Source organism: Hemicordylus capensis, chromosome 4 (assembly GCF_027244095.1).
Source record: "Hemicordylus capensis ecotype Gifberg chromosome 4, rHemCap1.1.pri, whole genome shotgun sequence".
In the NCBI taxonomy this organism is placed as follows: domain Eukaryota; kingdom Metazoa; phylum Chordata; class Lepidosauria; order Squamata; family Cordylidae; genus Hemicordylus; species Hemicordylus capensis.
The window spans coordinates 306,146,008-306,164,529 of record NC_069660.1 but is presented as its reverse complement, the minus strand read 5'-3'; the positions used below and the strand labels follow the sequence as shown (position 1 = coordinate 306,164,529).

Sequence of the window (18,522 nt, the reverse complement as noted above, 5' to 3'; positions counted from 1 at the left end):
CAATATAATTAGGGCATAATGCTTAGTTGGTTAAACTGAGCCCAGTTGGGACACATTAGTTCTCCCAAGTTCCCCGGGTAGGGTATCATCTTGGGATATGGTCTCAGGATTTTCTTAGAGCGACTTATCTTGCCGTCAGCCTAGTCCATACTGGGACCCACAGACGATCTCTGAGGAGGAGATCTCATCTGATTTCAGCTCAGGAAGCTTGCAGGTCATAGAATCACAGAATTTTAGAAGGTCTTCTAGTACAAACCCCTGCCCAGTTCATGGAACTGCTACAGCAAGCATCCCTGACAGACAGCAGATGGTTCTTCACTAAGACACCTAAGTCACTTTCACATGTGCTGCTGCCAAGCCAGGCCTCCTCCATTCTGTACTTATGCATTTGATTTGTTATTATCATTCTTTCTTGCCCAGATGCAGGACTATATATTTGTATTTTCTGAATTTCATTTTGTTGGTTTTGGCCTAATATTTGAGTCTGTCCAGATCAAATTGAATTTTGATCCAGTCTTCTAAGGCAGGGATTCTCAATGTTGGGTCCCCAGATGTTATTGGACTTCAACTCCCATAATACCTAGCCCCAGTGACCTTTGTTTGGGGATTATGGGAGTTGAAGTCCAATAACATCAGGGGACTCAATGTTGAGAATCCCTGTTCTAAGGTATCAGCTATTGCCTGTAGCTTTGTGTCATCTGTAAATCTGAAAAGCATCCCCTCTATTTGCTCCTCCAAGTTGTTTATGAAAACCTTGAACAGCATAGGGCCTAGGACAGAACCTTGTGGCATTACTGATACTATACCACAAATATGGAAACAACAACTCACAAAGACCACTAACGGTGCAACAGCAGACTTTTTCAGGAATTCATAAGACCAAGCTAGATTTCTCCCCTTCAATTTTCAAAGGTTTGGTGTAATGACTTCTGAGAACCCCTGATTTAAGCAGAGTTGAAGCATATGGATGGAAGAAGTCTCCAATTATGCAAAACAGGTGTTATCTACTAATGGCAACATGGGAATGACCTGGTTCTGGGCTATTGATTGCTTGACCTGCATGAAATGAAATGGATTATCCCAGCTGGGCCCAAATGAACAAATGAATTACATCTCTTCCCATCAGTCCAAGACTGACATTAATGAATATTACCACTGCCACTAATTCCTCTGTCATCCACTTGCAGAATAGAATTACCCAACACAATAGGGTCAAAGGGACATTTCAAGCAGAGACTCATAAACAGATATCTCTCCACTCCCCTCCTACTTGTCTTGTCTGTTTCCACTAAATGTTTTTATCCCCTGCACTGGGTCACCTTGTGACCAGCCATGGTGTATGGAGCCACGCAGCCATGTAAGGCAACTCACCAAGGACTTAGTAACCGCCTGTTTTAATGTTTGTGAAAATGGGGTTGGGAAGTGCCTGTTATGCTGTGCTCAGCTTGGTGGGCCACAAATTATGTAGATTTGTCCTACACAATTGAGGAACAGATTCTGTAAATATGTTTCCCACTCTACTCTGCTGATGAAGAATCTGCAGTCTGCTGTGTTCATTATTCCCATTCTGAACACCAATCTCTGAGTGTTGCCCTGGTTCAAGAGCTGATGTCTAGGTGCACTCCTAGCTTTTAACTAAGATACATATCAGTGCTCAGACCTGGAGGGCATTCCTGCAATTCCACAAACTCAAACTCAGGAAAAGCAGAACTGTGGCCTCTGCAATGCACACTGTCCTATTTAAGAGCATCTCAGAGAGATTTGAGGAAATGGACAGGATGTAATCCCCCCCCGCCCACACACACAAAAAGGCATTGCGGGTACAACCCTCTAGAAGTTGGTTGTATTTTGACATCGTCACCCTACCAGACTCTGTAGACTTCCAGTCTTGCATCAAAGTCCTACACCACCAGAGTCAATGTTTTGAACATTAAACAACTTAAACTTACGTCAAAAGGCATCAGATTAAAGAAATGCAATTGGTATTTGTTATGTTAAAGTGCCTAACATTTTCCAGGTTCTGTACATAGATTCAAAGGTCCTGCCCACAGGTTTATAATCTAGTGGACATAATATGAAAGGCGGAAAGGATGAGAAGTCAACCAGAAGCCCAAAGCAGTGTATTGTTATTTTGCCTTCCTTCCTCTGCAGGCCCCACACTAAGGCCTTCCTCCCTTGGCCCCAGTTTGCCATCTGAAGTGGCCTGCTTTAGCCTGCTTCATGGTAGGGCCAGCTCTGGAAGGAGCCAAATAGCAGCAGCTGGTCCCACCTGAGCCAAGGGGTGGCTTTGGCGATGTCTTCCTCCGTTGCAACCAGGGGAATGGCTGTGAACAGAAGCCCTATTCCGACATTTTGTTGTATAGGTACACAGATGTCTGTACACTCATACATGTTTTTATCTGGATGAGTGTACCTGTGTTCATTTAAAAAGTGAATTGGGGTGCATGGTGAAGATAGAAAATGGACTCCTGTACTTGTGTTCAACATAATATATAAACAATTATGAATAATATCAATATAATATATGAATAAGGTTTGTGCCTGAGTTTGTGCCTGCATATGCTATACACTCATTGTAGGGGTGTTGAGCACATTGTGTGAATAGGACTACAGAGGATCCTGGGAGAGGAGGAGCCATATACGACGACAAATATGTGTATACCACTTTCCCACAAAAGTTCCCAAAGTGGTTTATATAGATATCAATCAACCAACCAACCAACCAAATGGCTCCCTGTCTCCAGAGGGCTCACAATCTAAAAAGAATCATAAGCTAGACACCACCACAGCCACTGGAGTGATGCTGTGCTGGGGATGGATAGGGCCAGTTGCTCTCCCCCTGCTCAATATAAAGAAGCACCACTTTTAAAAGGTGCCTCTTTGCTCAGTTAGAGGAGATCCGGTTTCCTGTCTGGGCTAAGCCAGGGTCTGCACCAAGGGTTCTCAATGATGTGACTCCGGATATTGCTGAACTACAAATCCCATCACACCCAGCTACAATTCTTGGTGGCTGGGAATGATGGGAGCTGTAGTTCAGCAACATCTCACAGGTTCCACAGGTTCTTCACATCCTGTCTCCTCCTCTGAACTGTATGCCTCTCCACTCAGGAGGGTGGGGGTCCTGGATCAGGGATCATGACACCTGGTCCCAGCCGTGCCAGTGGGATGAGCCACGATGCCTCACCTGCCGTTACCAGTCAGCACAGCATGTATATGCAAACATGTGCGAGCGCGTTATATGTGCGTTGATGCTCTTCTAGCCCACCTCATTCTTCGGGAAAATACAATATAGAAATGAAATATATAATACAATCACCATCGGAACCTTAAAGGTAAAGTTGTGAGGTTGAATCGGTGTCATCTCCTGTCAACCACAGAGCCCTATGGTTGTCTTTGGTAGAATACAGGAGGGGTTTAACATTGCTTCCTCCTGTGCAGTATGAGATGATGCCTTTCAGCATCTTCCTATATTGCTGCTGCCCAATATAGGAGTTTCTCATAGTCTGGGAAACATACCAGCAGGGATTCGAACCGGCAACCTCTTGCTCCGTAGGCAAGTTACTTCCCCGCTGCGCCATTAGGTGGTTTTACTTACTTGAAAATGGGCCCTTTTCATGTTGAAATCTTTCTTATTCCTTTCTAAAGGTAAACTTCTTTGCTAGCCCTTTTTGTTGAAAAGCATAATAATAATCATCATCATCATCATCATCATCAGCTGTCGTCAAAAGATCGCACAGACTGACTACAAACAAAGGCATGACAAAGTAGCAGGGATGATACACTGGAACATCTGCAAAAAAACCAAGCTACCTGTAGCCAAAAATTGGTGGGACCATAAAATTGAAAAAGCTGAAGAAAATGAAGATGTAAAAATATTATGGGACTTCCGAATACAAACAGACAAACATCTGCCACACAATACACCAGATATAACTGTAGTCGAGAAGAAAGAAAAACAAGTCAAAATAATCGACATAGCAATACCAGGGGATAGCAGAATAGAAGAAAAAGAAATAGAGACAATCACCAAATACAAAGATCTACAAATTGAAATGGAAAGGCTGTGGCAGAAAAAGACCAAAATAATCCCAGTGGTCATTGGCGCCCTGGGCGCAGTTCCAAAAGACCATGAAGAGCACCTCAACACCATAGGGGCCACCATAGGGGCCAAATCACCACCAGCCAATTACAAAAAGCAGCTTTACTGGGAACAGCCTATATTCTGCGACGATATCTATAACCACTGACAATAAAATTCAGCCATCCCAGGTCCTTGGGAAGGACTCGATGTCTGGATAAAACCAACCAGTCAATAACACCTGTCTGACTGTGTAAAATAATAATAATAATACCAACAAAAACAACTTCCGTGCAAGATGCTAAGAATTAGCATTAAAATTCCTATACTAAAACCCTTGCTCCTTTAATCAAACTTAAACATGGACCTCAAAGAACAAAAAGCAGCTCAAACTAAGCTGAATCTACACATGCAGCAAATGTGGTGGGAATGAAGTGACAGGATTCTGAGGCAGTAGAATACACTTTACCACCTCAGCCTGAAACTTTTGTTGTTTCACACAGGAAGGTCATGCAATGCAAAATAGAAAAGGAAAGAAAAAAAGAGCAGAACAGAAAAGAGAAAAATTTAATTCACTCATACCAGGCTTATGAATCAGATCTAAACCATACATTTTAGAATGTGTAATGCTGCTAATGGTTTTGCTGTATCCTATTTATCAGGCATTATCGTACTGATATCTCTCACCCTCGGAGGAAGCTGTGGTGATCGTTGTTGTGGAAATCACTGTCGTTTTATCTCAGCATGGGTTAAAAATGCATGTGTCGCTTTCTGTTTCACGATGGAAAGTACAAAAATGATGTGGCTCTGTAATTTCAAACCTGCTGTTAGCAACTGTATAGGGCTTATCGGTCGTAAGAATATAAGGAGGACGCTGCTGGATCACAGCAAAGGCCCACCTAGACCAGCATTCTGTTTCTCACAGTGGCCAACCATCACAGAGTGACTGAATTTTAGAGCTCGAAGGAGGACTGGAGGTCTTCTATTCAGGCCCTCTGCTCAGTACGGGAAACTGCGGCAGCAGCCTTTATTTGAAAGAGGGGCAGACAGACTGTACCACTGTCAAACAGCAATCACCTTTAGGAAACCCTTCCTAATGTCTAGCCTACTTCCTTGTTGTAATTTCAGCCCATTGGTTCTACTCCTGTGCTCAGGTGCAACTGGAGCTTCCAGGAAGCAGGCCATGAAGCCACTAGCCTTCCCTTGCTGACCCCCAACCCCCTGGAACTGGTATCTATCCATAAAATTCTATCTATGTCATTATTTCTCTTAGCCAGCATGTGTGCCCAGGCTTATTTTGCGGTGGAACCCTTGCAACACGCTGTGAGAGTTCCCGGCATTACCTGGCCACGGTAATGGAGGTGGCGGCAGTGGCCCAGCCCCAGGGAGGAGGAGGTGGCGGCGGAGGAGGCAGTGGCCCGGCCCGGCCACCAGGTTAGGAGGCGGCTGGGCTGCCAGGAAGAGGAGGTGGTGGGCAGTGGTAGAGCTGCACCACTGAGAGCAGAAGGTGTGGGGAGGGCAGGAGAGACGGCTGCGGTGAGGAGGAGGAGGCGGCCAGGGACGGAAACGTGAGAAGACTGGGGCAGAAGGTGGGAGGGAGGGCAGGAGAGACTGGGCCAGAATCCCTACACTTTTTATAAAGTTTAAGATAGCATTTACTAGGGCCCATATGAATGTGCTGCCCTCAGCCCTTTTGGAAAAAAGATTTGATAAGGGATTGCTAGACTCTGGCTTATGCCCTTGTGGTGCAGGCCTCCCTGAAACGGTTTCACATGTGTTGTTATATTGCTCTCTTTACTGTGATACCAGGAAAGAACTTATATCCCCTTTGCTAGAGCAATTTCCAGGAAGAGCCGATCCCTTTTACTTGAACTTCTGCCTTGAGGACCAAAATAATGAGGTCAATAAAGTGGTGGTGAAATTCTTCTATGTTGCTATTAGATTAAGATCTTGTTTAAGGTCAAATTCATAGGAGCCTACTGTTTTATTCTGTTTTATTCTGTTTACTATGCATACCGTTTTGTTTTAATGCTTTTTAATGTCTTTTGTATGGCCTATGACTGTAATAAAATTGATTGAAAATTGATTGTTTGACTGGGGCAAAAGATGGGAGGGAGGGCAGGAGAGAGTGGGGCAGAAGGGGGAAGGGGGGAACCGCCACCCCCAAAGAGTGCACAGATGCTTTGTGCCGGCTCAGCTAGTTATAGCTGAGGCAATATACTAGTATATTAATATATACTACTATATACTAATAACTGAGGCAATGTACTGATTGCCTCTGATTATGATGGCTCCACATAGTCATAGTCCCCTGCTAACTGGGCCATTCCCTGATACCTGGGCAAAGAGGCATTTTTTAAAAGGGTGATTCTCTTTATTTAGCAGGGGGAGAGCAACTGGCCCTATCCACCCCCAGCACAGCATCCCTCCAGTGGCTGTTGCTGGGGTCTATCTTATGTTTCTTCTTAGATTGTGAACACTTTGGAGAAAGGGAGCCATCTTATTTATTTATTAATTACTATTTTTAATGTAAATTGCTTTGGAAACTTTTGTTGAAAAGTGGTATATAAATATTTGTTGTTGTAGTAGTAGCAGCAGCAGCCATAATTAGTAATAGCCAGTGATGGAGTTCTCCTTCATGAATTTGTAAAATTCCCTTTTAAAGCCATCTAAGCTAGTAGCTATAACTGCATCTTGTGGCAGTCAATGCCATAAGTTAACGATGCATTGTATGAAGAAGTATTGATGTTGTCTCTGCCCTGAAGCAACTGCCAAAATTTCATTGGGTTACCCCAATTGCTAATAATGTCAGAAAAGGAGAAAACCTCTCTGTCACTGGACACCACACATAATGTTATAAACCCCAGGTCCCTTTTTTTCTAAACTAAAGTACTTTTTGTTTGGCTAAATACAGTGCATTGTATAAACATGCTTAAGAAAATTCAGAGCACACCACATACATTATCTCCACAATCTTTCCAATCACCTAACAAAGTCAGTATTATCAGGGGTGTAGCCAGGGGAGAGGGGGCCTGTGTTCGCCCCTCTCTCCGGTGGCTCCTCTAAGTGAGGGAGATAATGAAGAAAATATGGAGGAGTGGCGCTGGAGGGCCCTCAGGAGCCCCTGAGGTTCTTTTAACCCATTCACTCAATTATAGCTTCACCCCTGGGTATTATCATCCTATACTAATGATGAGGGAGGTAGAGCGGGCTAAGGTTGAGAAACAGCGGCTTCCTCAAGACCCTCTAGTGCAGACATGAGCAGATTTTAGGCTTCAAGTTTCAGGTGTAAAATAGGAGAGGAGAGCTGGTCTTGTGGTAGCAAGCATGACTTGTCCCCTTAGCGAAGCAGGGTCTGCCCTGGTTACATATGAAAGGGAGACTAGAAGTGTGAACACTATGAGATCTTCCCCTCAGGGGATGGAGCCGCTCTGGGAAGAGCAGAAGGTTCCAAGATCCCTCCCTGGCTTCTCCAAGATAGGGCTGAGAGAGATTCCTGCCTGCAACCTTGGAGAAGCTGCTGCCAGTCTGTGAAGACAATACTGAGCTAGATAGACCAATGGTCTGACTCAGTATATGGCAGCTTCCTATGTTCCTATATAAATCATAAATAATAACACTTGGTTTTTTGATAGAACACTAAGGTCCATCAGTTGGAGCCAGATGCAAAACAGAGGCTTGGGATGGGTACTCGGGATGACATACTCTTAGAATTAGGGAACAGCGTATCTCTAAGCACAGGCTCAACCCAGAGATTTGTTTTCAATTTGTTTAAACAGGAGGGGTTTACCACTGCCTCCTCCTGTGCAGTATGAGAGGATGCCTTTCAGCATTTTCCTATATCACTGCTGCCCGTTATAGGTGTTTCCCATCGTCTGGGAAACTTACCAGCGGGGATTCAAACTGGCAACCTTCTGCTTGTTAGTCAAACGTTTCTCCACTGTGCCACCTGTATTCTACCAAAGAAAACCACGGGGCTCTGTGCCAGGAGTCTGTGCCAGGAGTCAAAAGCAACTTGACGGCACACATTACCTTTACCAGAACTCAGCTCACAATCCTTTCCCACAAAAATCTGCTTGTGATTTCCCCCAAAACCCTTTTTTCAGCAGTCAAAAAAGACTTCAGCAGAGTTGTTGCTATTATTAAACCTTTGGGATCATAAAACCTTGTGGATCTATTGCCAATCATCCAGAACTCTAGCTCCTCCTTGTTGGGGGTTGTTAATTTTTACCTCCAGTAGGTAAAACAGCAGAGCACTAAGGAATGAGCACACACTCCAGTTACACAGAGTAGGTAGCAGAGGATGGTTTAGTTGTTGCAGCTATTTAGAGAAAGCACATGGAGATCTTTGTAGAACTAAATACGAAGTATTTATTGGTTAAGTACACTTGGATAGGAAAGACCTAAACCTAATCTAAAGGACTACATAATGAATAGGTAAGGAGGGAGAGAGATCGTTCCATCTTCTCTCTAGGAGGAAAGGAAGGATTGTGACTCAGCACAGGAAGTGCGGAAGAGTCAGATCAGGGGTCATAGAGTAGAGACAGGTAGAACAGTTAGGGAGACCCTTACTCACGATCTCTACTCCCAGTGCCCCTAGTGGTCATTAGGATAGTTGGTGCAAAAGGTCGATGCACTGGAACTCCATCTCCAACACTCCTGCCTCCCCTGCCCAAGGGAGTTGTGTGAGACTTGAGTCAGGGACTTCCCAACTCACAGCTCAGGCTTTTAGGGCAAAACTGAATGTTAAAAGAAACACAGAGTTGCACCCAAAAGGCCAGAAGAAGCAGCTTCGTCCCACTGAAGCCATTGCTGCTTGGGGGGGGCAGTTCACTCCAAAATCCCCTCCCAATAAAACTGGTCCCAGGACACGTGATGCTGTAGTCATGCTGAAGTTAAGCAAATCTAAGCTAGTTTATTTAACACTAAGTTAGTGTTAGCTCGAAGTTTGCCTGGGAATCTTATTTATTGTTTGATTGATATCCCACTCTATCCTATAGGCTCAGAAAGACTTACAACATTTTTTGTAATTACACCTTGAATTACATAGAACAACAGGATATGTGTGTGTGTGTGTGTGTGTGTATACACACACACACACACACACACACATTGGACCGGGTCTCACAATCAGTGAGACCCGGTTTAGGGCTCTGAGCGGGCAGGGAGCCCTGGGCGGCTGGATCGGCTGCCCACATGATGGCCCGCTCCGAGACAGAGCCGGCGGGGGGTGGGGGAAGCGGGGGCCACGTGGCCCCTCACAAGCCCCAATATGCCCTGCATGAGTGCTCAGGGCATACTGGGGAGACCCCTGAGCCGGAAGGCTGCTTTTAAGCCTCCCGGCCGGGGGTCTACTCATGAGTAGGCACGGCGCGAAGGCACTCCGCGGCTACTCACAATTGCAAAAAGCAGGTTTGCAGGATTGCTCGCAGGAGATGAAAAGAGAAGAGGAGTAGAGGGAGCCCCTAATATGCTCTACAGTGCGAGGTCTTAATATTTAAAGCATGTAGCTGATATTGCAGAATTATATTGGGACATAATCCACCAAGTGTTGCTGTGATGCAGCCTGGCTTCATTTTGGTGGGGTTCGTTGTGCAATGCCTTGTCTGTTGCGACATCTGCTAGACATCTGTGCTGTTTGCAACACCAGTGAAATGTCATGTTCTGTGACACTGTGCTGACAAAACAATGACTCTGCTCCAGCCCTAAATATTTACTTGCTAGGATAGCACATTTTAGGATTGGCTCATCAAACAGATTAGGAAATAATCTTAAGGGTAGAACCTCAAAAAGGATAGTATGTCAGCCTTAACTTCATTGCAATCCATTGGATTTTACTGTATGCAGAAGTGCTAATGTGTGTGTTTGTGGGATAGGGCCCAACTGGCTCCCTTTCCCCCTCCCTGGTGACAGCTGTGATGCTAGAGGCACACATCTACAACTTGAAACCTGATCAAGCACGGTCAGGTTGGCTTACCTCTTTCCAGACTGGTGAAATAGCAAATTGCACCTTTTTGTACTCCTAGATGTTTGCTGTGAAGATAATGCAGGACAGATGCACTTTCAAGGACTTGCAAATCAGCACTTCCCCACAGTAAAGAGTTACTGCAGCCAAAGCTTATCTCAGCTTGACTTTTACACAGATGCCTTAAATCCTATAGTTCAGCTTAGTGACGCTGAGGATTGGGTTGAGTACCTTCAGCCCCACCCACCCACCACAATAAGGGATTGAAGCAATCTGTAAAGCAAGCGGTGGGTCAGGCTGTGTTTCTGTTCAAACCTAGCTTGATAAAGGAAAGGAAGTATCTCCCCTCATCCTCCAGAAATAATTTGCCTTGCATTTGCCAGTGGTTAATATCTCTGAGATCTGACCCTGAATGTGTATATATATTTTCACTATGAATACAAGTATTTTCCCTGCCATCTTCCAAGCTTGATACTTTCTTTTCTGGCAGCAAAACACAGTATCTAATTGTTTACAACAAACAGCAAAGCATCAACCTCCTTAACCGTTCCTGGGCACTAATGGAAGCGTATCTAACACCTCTTTCCCCAGCCAAATTAAACCAATCTCATTATATTTATTTCCACAATGTGTTTAGGCCTTTTCATGAACACAGAGGAAAACAAAACAGAACATCACATTTTATTTAGCACTGTAATAGTGTTATCCCTGATCCAGAACAGGTAGTGCAAGGCCATCCAATTCCTATCTAATGCACTGGCAGAAGAAACCGTGGAGGAAAGGTGGCGGCTTTTTAACTTGTGTGGAATCAAGACATCTTCAAAGAAGGGTGTTGTATTTTCCCAAAGCTTCAAAATGTAACATTTTGTCAATAGGAAAATGCAATACCATATCCGCCAGTATCACTGGTGTATGTTAAGTAATATACAGTTAACATACACTTGTAATTTTATACACACACACATGCATACATACTTACATATACATATATTTGTGTACTTTAGCGTCTGTACCAGAATGGAAGTGATCATGAAGGCTTTTGAGGGGGAAGATACAACAATGAACTGGGGAAAATGAACAGCAGAAATATTACACCTGTTTCTGCACCATATTCTGAGCATTATTTAGTTTATATTTCTGTTGCATTCCTCACACATCATGTTCATGTGGTGTTTATCTAAGCTGTAGACGTAAAAATATAAGTGAGTAACCTGTATCATACAGGACACATCCCTATATGATTTCTTGATTTTTACTTATTTACACTTAATTCCTGTACACTTGATAGCGGGCTGCTGACAGTCCATTCACACACTGAACCCTTGCTCATGATGAGTACCTCCCCCACCAATGAGCAGGTCCTTGCCTTTGGGCAGGCAGATCAACTGTCCAGATGATCACCGGCTGCTGCCAGTTGCTCTGAGGGACAGGGTGTCGGGATGCGTCATCCCGCCCGCTGGAGCTACAATAATGCACTGTGCAAGTGCACAGTGCATTATGGGAATCCCCCTCCCCTCCCCAAGTCTGCTTGCAGCAATGGCTTACTGACAATTGGTAAAACAAAGTTAAGGAAGCGCTTTCCCCCTTAATCTTGTTTTAAAGGGAGGCTGCATAGGCGGGTTTGCCACTGGGATCAGCCCGATCCCGGCGATTCACACACACACACGCGAAACTGGGCTGGGCTCCCTTAGCCCGGTTTTGCACGCATGTGTGAATAGCCCCCTAGTCATTTCTAGGATTCTCAACCATGCATACAGAGCTTTTTCAGCAGTTTTGCTGAACACTCATGGCTAGCGGGATGAACAAGGGATAATGGCTGTGATTCCGTTCGCTTTCTGCTTGCTGTTTGTTAGGTGTGACAACTGCTCAAGTAACAAACATGCATGTATGAAGCATCCTTGTCCCAGTATACACTCAGGAAGTGGACCTGGGGTTTGCCACCAGGAAACATGTAGAATTATCTGAGGAAAGGATCTAGTCCACAAAACTCTCTGTGACGCATCTAGTAAGTGTGTATGTATAGAGTGATAAATCTTTCTTTGCATTGCTTTGTCTTCTGAGTTACAGTTGATGGGAGTGCATCAGAGGGACTTTTCTGTTGTAGCACACAATATCTCAAGCACTGCTCATGGCCCAGCCACTAACAGAGATCCAGTTGGCGGGGTCTAGAGACAGGGCCTTTTCGGTTGTGGCCCTTTGGCTTTGGAATGCCCCCCCCGCCCGAAGAGCTTTACCATGCTCCATCCCTCAGTGTTTAATAAAAACAATTAAAAACACATATTTTTAATGAGGCTTTTAAATGTTTTATCTATTGCTTATAACTGGTAGGTTCTTTAGTTGTTATATTTCTCTGTTTTTTTGCTTTTTAAATAACTTTTAATTTGAAACTTTAAAGAATGTAATTGTTGTTTTAACCTGGGCTTTTAAGTTGTTTAACTGAACTTGTTTAATGTATTAGTCTTTTATTCTACATTGTATCTGTTTTATTAATGTTGTGAGCAGTAGCGTATTGGAGGAAAGAGGTATAAATATTATAAATAAATAATAAATACATAAATAGGTAAATACATAAATATAGAAATGGTATTTAATTTCTGGTCTGCTTTTTAAACTCCAGGCCCAAAACTTCAGCCATCTCAGACACCTACACATGATAAACCTTCAACACCTCTGTGCGGGGAAAGGAAGGTCTAGAGAGTACATTTTCATCTGGAGATGGGTTTTCATCTGGAAAAGGGTGATTAGTTGCTGCAGATTCACCATCCAAATCAGAGAAAGACATATAATTTCCCCAGAGGAGAGTCTCTCCTCCTCTTGAATTGCCTGAGCAGATGTATCTGAAACACATGTCCCCTGCACGTGGCTGGTCTCCCCAGAGACCAACAGCATGTCCTTAGCAGGCATAGCTTGAGTCTTAGGCTTATGAATGTCCTATGGATCACGCTACAGATAAACAGGTTGCTCACCTGTAATTTATAATCTGTAAGTGACCTGTAGACATTCATAAGACACCGATCTGCGTGGTCTAAAGGTCTTTTTTGTTTCAGGCAAGCTTTTAATTTTCATGGAGGACCTCCTCCTATCATATGAAGCAAATATCCCACTTCTGAGCTTATCGGGAGAGGCCCTGTTACATGTCTTGCCCATTTTTGAGACTTCTTTGGCATGGATGGCAGACAGGGTCTTTCTCTGTTGCCCTGTCTTGCCCCAAGAAGGTTGCTTAGACCCCTGCCTATTGGCATGGCAGTCTTCTGACATGCTGAAGACTTCTGCATTCTGATGAGCTTGGACCTGCTGAGTGTGTTCATTTTCCTCTAATTTTTCTTCCCTGATCTGTGTCTCTGGCTGTTTTGATATTGTTGTTGTTGTTGATAATACTGTTGCCCAGAGACCCTTGCAATCTGGGCAAAGAGGCACCATTTTAAAGTGGATGTAGCCACATAATGGCACAGCGGGGAAATGACTTGACTAGAAATCCAGAGGTTACTGGTTCAAATCCCTGCTGGTATGTTTCCCAGACCATGGAAACGGACTATGGGAAACACCTATATCAGGCAGCAGAGATATAGGAAGACGCTGAAAGCCATCATCTCATACTCTGTGGGAGGAGGCAATGATAAACCCCTCCTGTATTCTTCCAAAGACAACCACAGGGCTCTGTGGTTGCCAGAAGTCGGTCTCTATGGCACATTTTACTTTACTACTCTCTTATACCTAGCAGAGGGAGAGAAACGGTCCCTATTCAGGCCAGCACAGCACCATTCTAGGGGCTGTTGCTTCCTGCATTTCTTCTGTGAGCTCTTCGGGTGTACGGGTCACGAGCCATCTTTTTTCTTTGAGAACTTGTTTGGTGAAAAGCAGTATATATTCTTAATAATAACAACGTGAGCTGCCTTGAATGCCTTTCTGCCTTGTGGGGGCAGAAAGGCCAGAGAGAGAGATGTTTCACACATAGTTTATCTACAACTTATTAATGGTTTAAAGTAAAGCGAAGTGTGCTGTCAAGTCAGTGTCAACTCCTGGTGAGCACAGAGCCCTATGGTTGTCTTTGGCAGAACACAGGAGGGGTCTACCATTGCCTCCTCCCGTGCAGGAGATGATGCCTTTCAGCACCTTCCTATATCGCTTCTGCCCGATATAGGTGTTTCTCATAGTCTGGGAAACACACCAGCAGGGATTCAGATCAGCAACCTCTGGCTTGCTAGTCAAGCCATTTCCCTGCTGCGCCATTAGGTGGCTACATTAATGGTTGAGTAACATCTTATTTATTGAATTGTTTTTGTTTCTATCTGCTGCTTTTAAGATACTCATTTTTAAAACTGAGTATTTTTGTTGGAGCAGAAGCCATACTGACTATTTATTTTTTGACAGTTCTCCTCCCTTCACTGTTTTATGTCTATCCTTAGGCCTTCTATCATTTCAGAATCAAAGAGGAGCTTCTTTTCTTTTCTCTTTTCTTGGGAAGTAACTTTTTTGAGGGACATGTGCTTTTTCTTCTTCCTCTGGTGGCTTGTCTTTTCAACAGAAAAACTTCACTTTTCTTGGTTAAAAAGAAGTCGCATCAGGCCGTACCATTTAGGGACGGGGTATACACATACATCCCACCCACCCACCGCTTCTCTCCTTCCCTCTCCGCCAGAAGGGCACAAAATCGCATATGGGGGGGGGGGTGAGGAAAGAGAGAGCGAGAAAGCGGCGGAGCCTTCGCTTCCCTTCTGCCAGCCAGAGCTGGTGGCGGGGCGGGTGGGCGCATAGCGAGAGACATGCGCTACCCCGCGGCAACTACGGCCGCGCACGCGCTCACCCCATGCGGAGTGCGCTCACGGCGGGTATAGGCGGGAAGGACGGAGGAGGGGGAGAGAGAGCGAGAGAGAGCGCGCGAGCCAGCCTCCGTTGAAAGCGCGTGCGCAGGCCGACTTCCTTGTTTTCCTCACGTGACAGTGAGCGCAAGCCTCTCCACCTCCTCCACCACCAACACCAGGGGAGGGGTCCGTGTGGTGAGCGCGCGCACACATACACACATCCCTGTGTGAACTGTCAGTTTAAGAGCGCGGGCGCGCGAGTGAGCGAGCGTCGTCGTCGTCGTCGTCGAACGGGCACGAGGGCTCCGTCCTTTCTCCCTCCCTTCCCATGAGCGCGTCCGCCAACCCGCTCTTGGAGGAGCCGAAAGGAGGAGGCGGAGGCGGCTGCAGGAGCCTGCGCGGGAGCGCGCCGCGGGAGCTGAATACCGCGAGTGCGCGGCCGGCCAACCAGCCAGCCAGCCAGGCAAGAGAGGCGAAGGGACTCTCGCTTCCTCGGGACCTGGAATTATCGCCGCTGCCGCCGCCGCCTCTCTCTCTCCCTCTCTGCCTTTCTCTTTCTCCTCCTCCGCCCCTCTCTCTCTCCCCCCAACTCCGGCTTGGGGGCGCAGCCGAGGGGGGACCGCCTGAGCAAGTTAGTAGTCCCGTGAGGAGGAGGAGGAGAAAGGGGGGCGGCAGGACTCCCTCCGTCCTTCTTGGCGGGGGTGGAGTGGGGGGTGGGATGAGCCAAGGAGACCTCCTTCACACAGCCTCCTCCAACCACCCCCCCGCGCGCCCTCCTCCAAGTTTTGTAGCGGGAGGGAGCTTTCTTCTCTTCTCCCTCCAGTTACTTCAGGTTAGGGGAGGCAGAAAGGAAAGGAGGGCTGGGGAGGAGGGACCTCCATCTCTCTCTCCTTGGGGTGGGGAGGGAAAGGATTTCAAGAGGTGGCGGGGGTGGGTGCTTCTCCTTAGTTTTTGCTGGGGTGTTTTGGGAGGGCAGGGAACACCCCCCCCCCGGCGGCTGAGAGATTCAGCTGTCCCCCCACTTCCTAATGAGGGGGAGAAAGTAATGCCTAATTAGAAATCCGCTTTCCCATTAAAAGGGGGTGGGGTAGGGAGAGGGATGCTGCACTTCCTAAGAGGAAGGCTCTGAGGTACTTGAGACACACCCTCTTATTTTTGAGGAGTGGGGAGAATGAGCCAAGGAAGTGAACATTGCCCCATCAGTTTGATTGTGAGCCCACCTCTTAATGTCGTGGGTCGTGATGGTGTTAAACTGCAGAACACCCCCCCGCCTGCCCCCCCCAAGGAATGTAGCATCCAAGATGATCTTCGAGTTAGAGAGACCCTATTTCCTTAAGGGGGACGTGGAATGAAGTCTAGAATTGGCAGGCGTGGAGGAATAGAATGTCCTCTTTAATTTAGGAAGGAAAACTAAAAGGGGCAAGGACTGGGTCCATGCAAGAGGTTTTGCTTTGGGGGGAGGACACCTCCCATGAGAAATGATCTTGATCAGTAAGGCACTGAGGTGGAGGGACGTCCACCCCTTGCATATTTCCCCCTTGAAAGAAGCCTAGCAGGAAGCCTAGCGGTGGTGGGAGCTGAGCCAGCCCAGTGAAGACATCTGCCTCCTCCCATCCTCAGACGAAGCAGACTGTGATCTGAAGGGCATCTCCGTTCTCCTCTACTCCCAACAGGGTGCCTTTGTGGTCAGGAGACAAGCTGGGTGCAGAAAGGAAAAATATATATATATAAACTGAGACTTCTCTCCCCTAAAGCTTATGGGTTGCCTTGCCTTGTAGTTGATGCTCTGTCTCTCCTTTCCTCTTCTTTCTTCACTGTGATCTTCTGTCTTTGCTGGGCAGGATCATGCCGGACCAGATCACTGTGTCGGAGTTTATTGCTGAGACCACAGAGGATTACAATTCCCCAACTACATCCAGCTTTACTACCCGGCTACAGAACTGCAGGAATACTGTTACACTGCTAGAAGAGGTAAACAAACACTTGTCATATCTATTTTATCTGCGTGTGTGTGCACGGATGCATGAACCTGCTGGCATGCATTCTGCCCCGCTTTCTTCATAAGTATAGTGTGCATGATCTTGAGTTGTAACTATACACAGTGCTTACTTTGTGTTTGTGTGTGTGTTGTGAACGATAAGGGTTTGAGTGTTAAATGAGACTGGATATTCCCTTTTCTGTTTTATTATCTACATTGCTTTCATGATGATGATGGTGGCAACAACAGTGGAATATGATTATATACAGAGCAAATTGTTATATATAACATGAATGAAGCGTGATGAAGCAATAGAAAATTGGTTGGTGAGGACAAGGTGTAGAGGAGACCTTTCAAATGCAAGATCATGGTTAAGGGGCAGAAGAACAGTTGGAGAATGTTGAAAGAAACTAGATAAACTGATGCTAAATGATGCAGCAACACTGGCTGTTTGATGTAGCACTGATCTGGTTAGCCTAGCTTCTCCTTACCTTCCTTTTGAATGTTAGCAATTGCATATCATTTTCAGCCTAAATCCAGGAATGTACAATGTAAAGTTCTTGCCTCTCCGAGATGTACAGTGTGGAATGGACTATTACTATAGAAAGTGAGATGGGCTTTGAGTTTATTGTGAATGGAAAGCAGGTTTACAGAAAGAATTATAGCAAGGTTATGAGAAAATGAAGAATGAGATTTTTCAATATTGTGTTGTGCATATTTGTGCCTCGATAGTGCCTTAAATGAAGCTGTGTTATTTTCTATACTCTCCAGGTTACACTCCACACGTCTTTACCTTTTCTTTCTTTTTTGATAGCTTTGTGCAGATTATAATGGGCAGAATATGTTTCCTAAAGTCTTGCTGAGATCTTGGAAGAGTTTTATTTATTTAATTTCATTTGCCATGAAATTTTACTTAAGTTCCTTTTTGCTTTGAGGGACATAAAATCAAATTTCAAAAGATTACCTTTAATTATCTACTGGTTAAAAGAAGCCTTATATACTAACAATGTTAGTGCTACTTTTATTGTAAACTACCCAGAGACCTAAGTTTTGGGCAGTATATAAATATGTTAAAATAAAAATAAATAATAGAATTGGTGGATAAGACCAGTTGTGTGTGAACATCTTGTTTTTGAAGTGGTTTGGCAAGAACTGATCAGACTTTCAAACTCCTGAGATGAGTAGTAGTTGCCCCTGTATGAGCACTCTAATGTGCAGATTTCCCAAGTGGCACCACAGAGTCAGCCAGCACCGCTACCTTGCTGTTCACATGGCTTGAAAGCACGCTGAGACTGCGTATCACTAGCCCAGCTATGGAAGCAGCTTCAGCTTCCTTCTGTCTCAGGAGTTACTGTTTGTTTTAAAGAAGAAAGTCCAGGAAGGCATGAGTACAGCCTGACATGGCAGTGCCCAGTTCTAGCATTGACTGCCTTCATGCCAGGCTGTATGCCTATCTGTCAGACTTTATTTTGCCTAAATGCTTACCAGCCTTTTAAAGAAGAAAGAGCTGTGCTTGTGGCATGAGAAAGGGGCTATCACTGGACTTGCCTCACTCTGACTTTCAAGTCCAGGCAAGGTGAGGATAGGGAGTGAGTTCCTGTACAGCAGGAGGATGAACTTAAAGATTTATCTCTCCTGCCACCCTGCGTAAAATCCAGGTGAGAAGGTGGCAGGAAATTTGAAAACACAGTGCTGTGCT

The 18,522-nt window shown here is 45.4% G+C and overlaps 1 protein-coding gene across 8 annotated transcripts in view; it reads left to right on the top strand.

Moving 5' to 3' along the window:
• Positions 1 to 18,522, top strand: part of ASAP1 (ArfGAP with SH3 domain, ankyrin repeat and PH domain 1) — a 246,538-nt gene that overhangs the window by 63,178 nt on the left and 164,838 nt on the right. For 4 of the 8 annotated variants that reach the window (XM_053243643.1, XM_053243642.1, XM_053243637.1 and 1 more), the window contains exon 3: positions 16,687 to 16,816. In XM_053243643.1, coding sequence (XP_053099618.1) covers positions 16,687 to 16,816 — 130 coding nt within the window. Of the gene's footprint in view, positions 1 to 15,018; positions 15,041 to 15,078; positions 15,477 to 15,531; positions 15,678 to 16,686; positions 16,817 to 18,522 lie in introns of those variants that run through there. The other 4 variants (XM_053243641.1, XM_053243639.1, XM_053243638.1 and 1 more) reach the window with 4 other exon arrangements.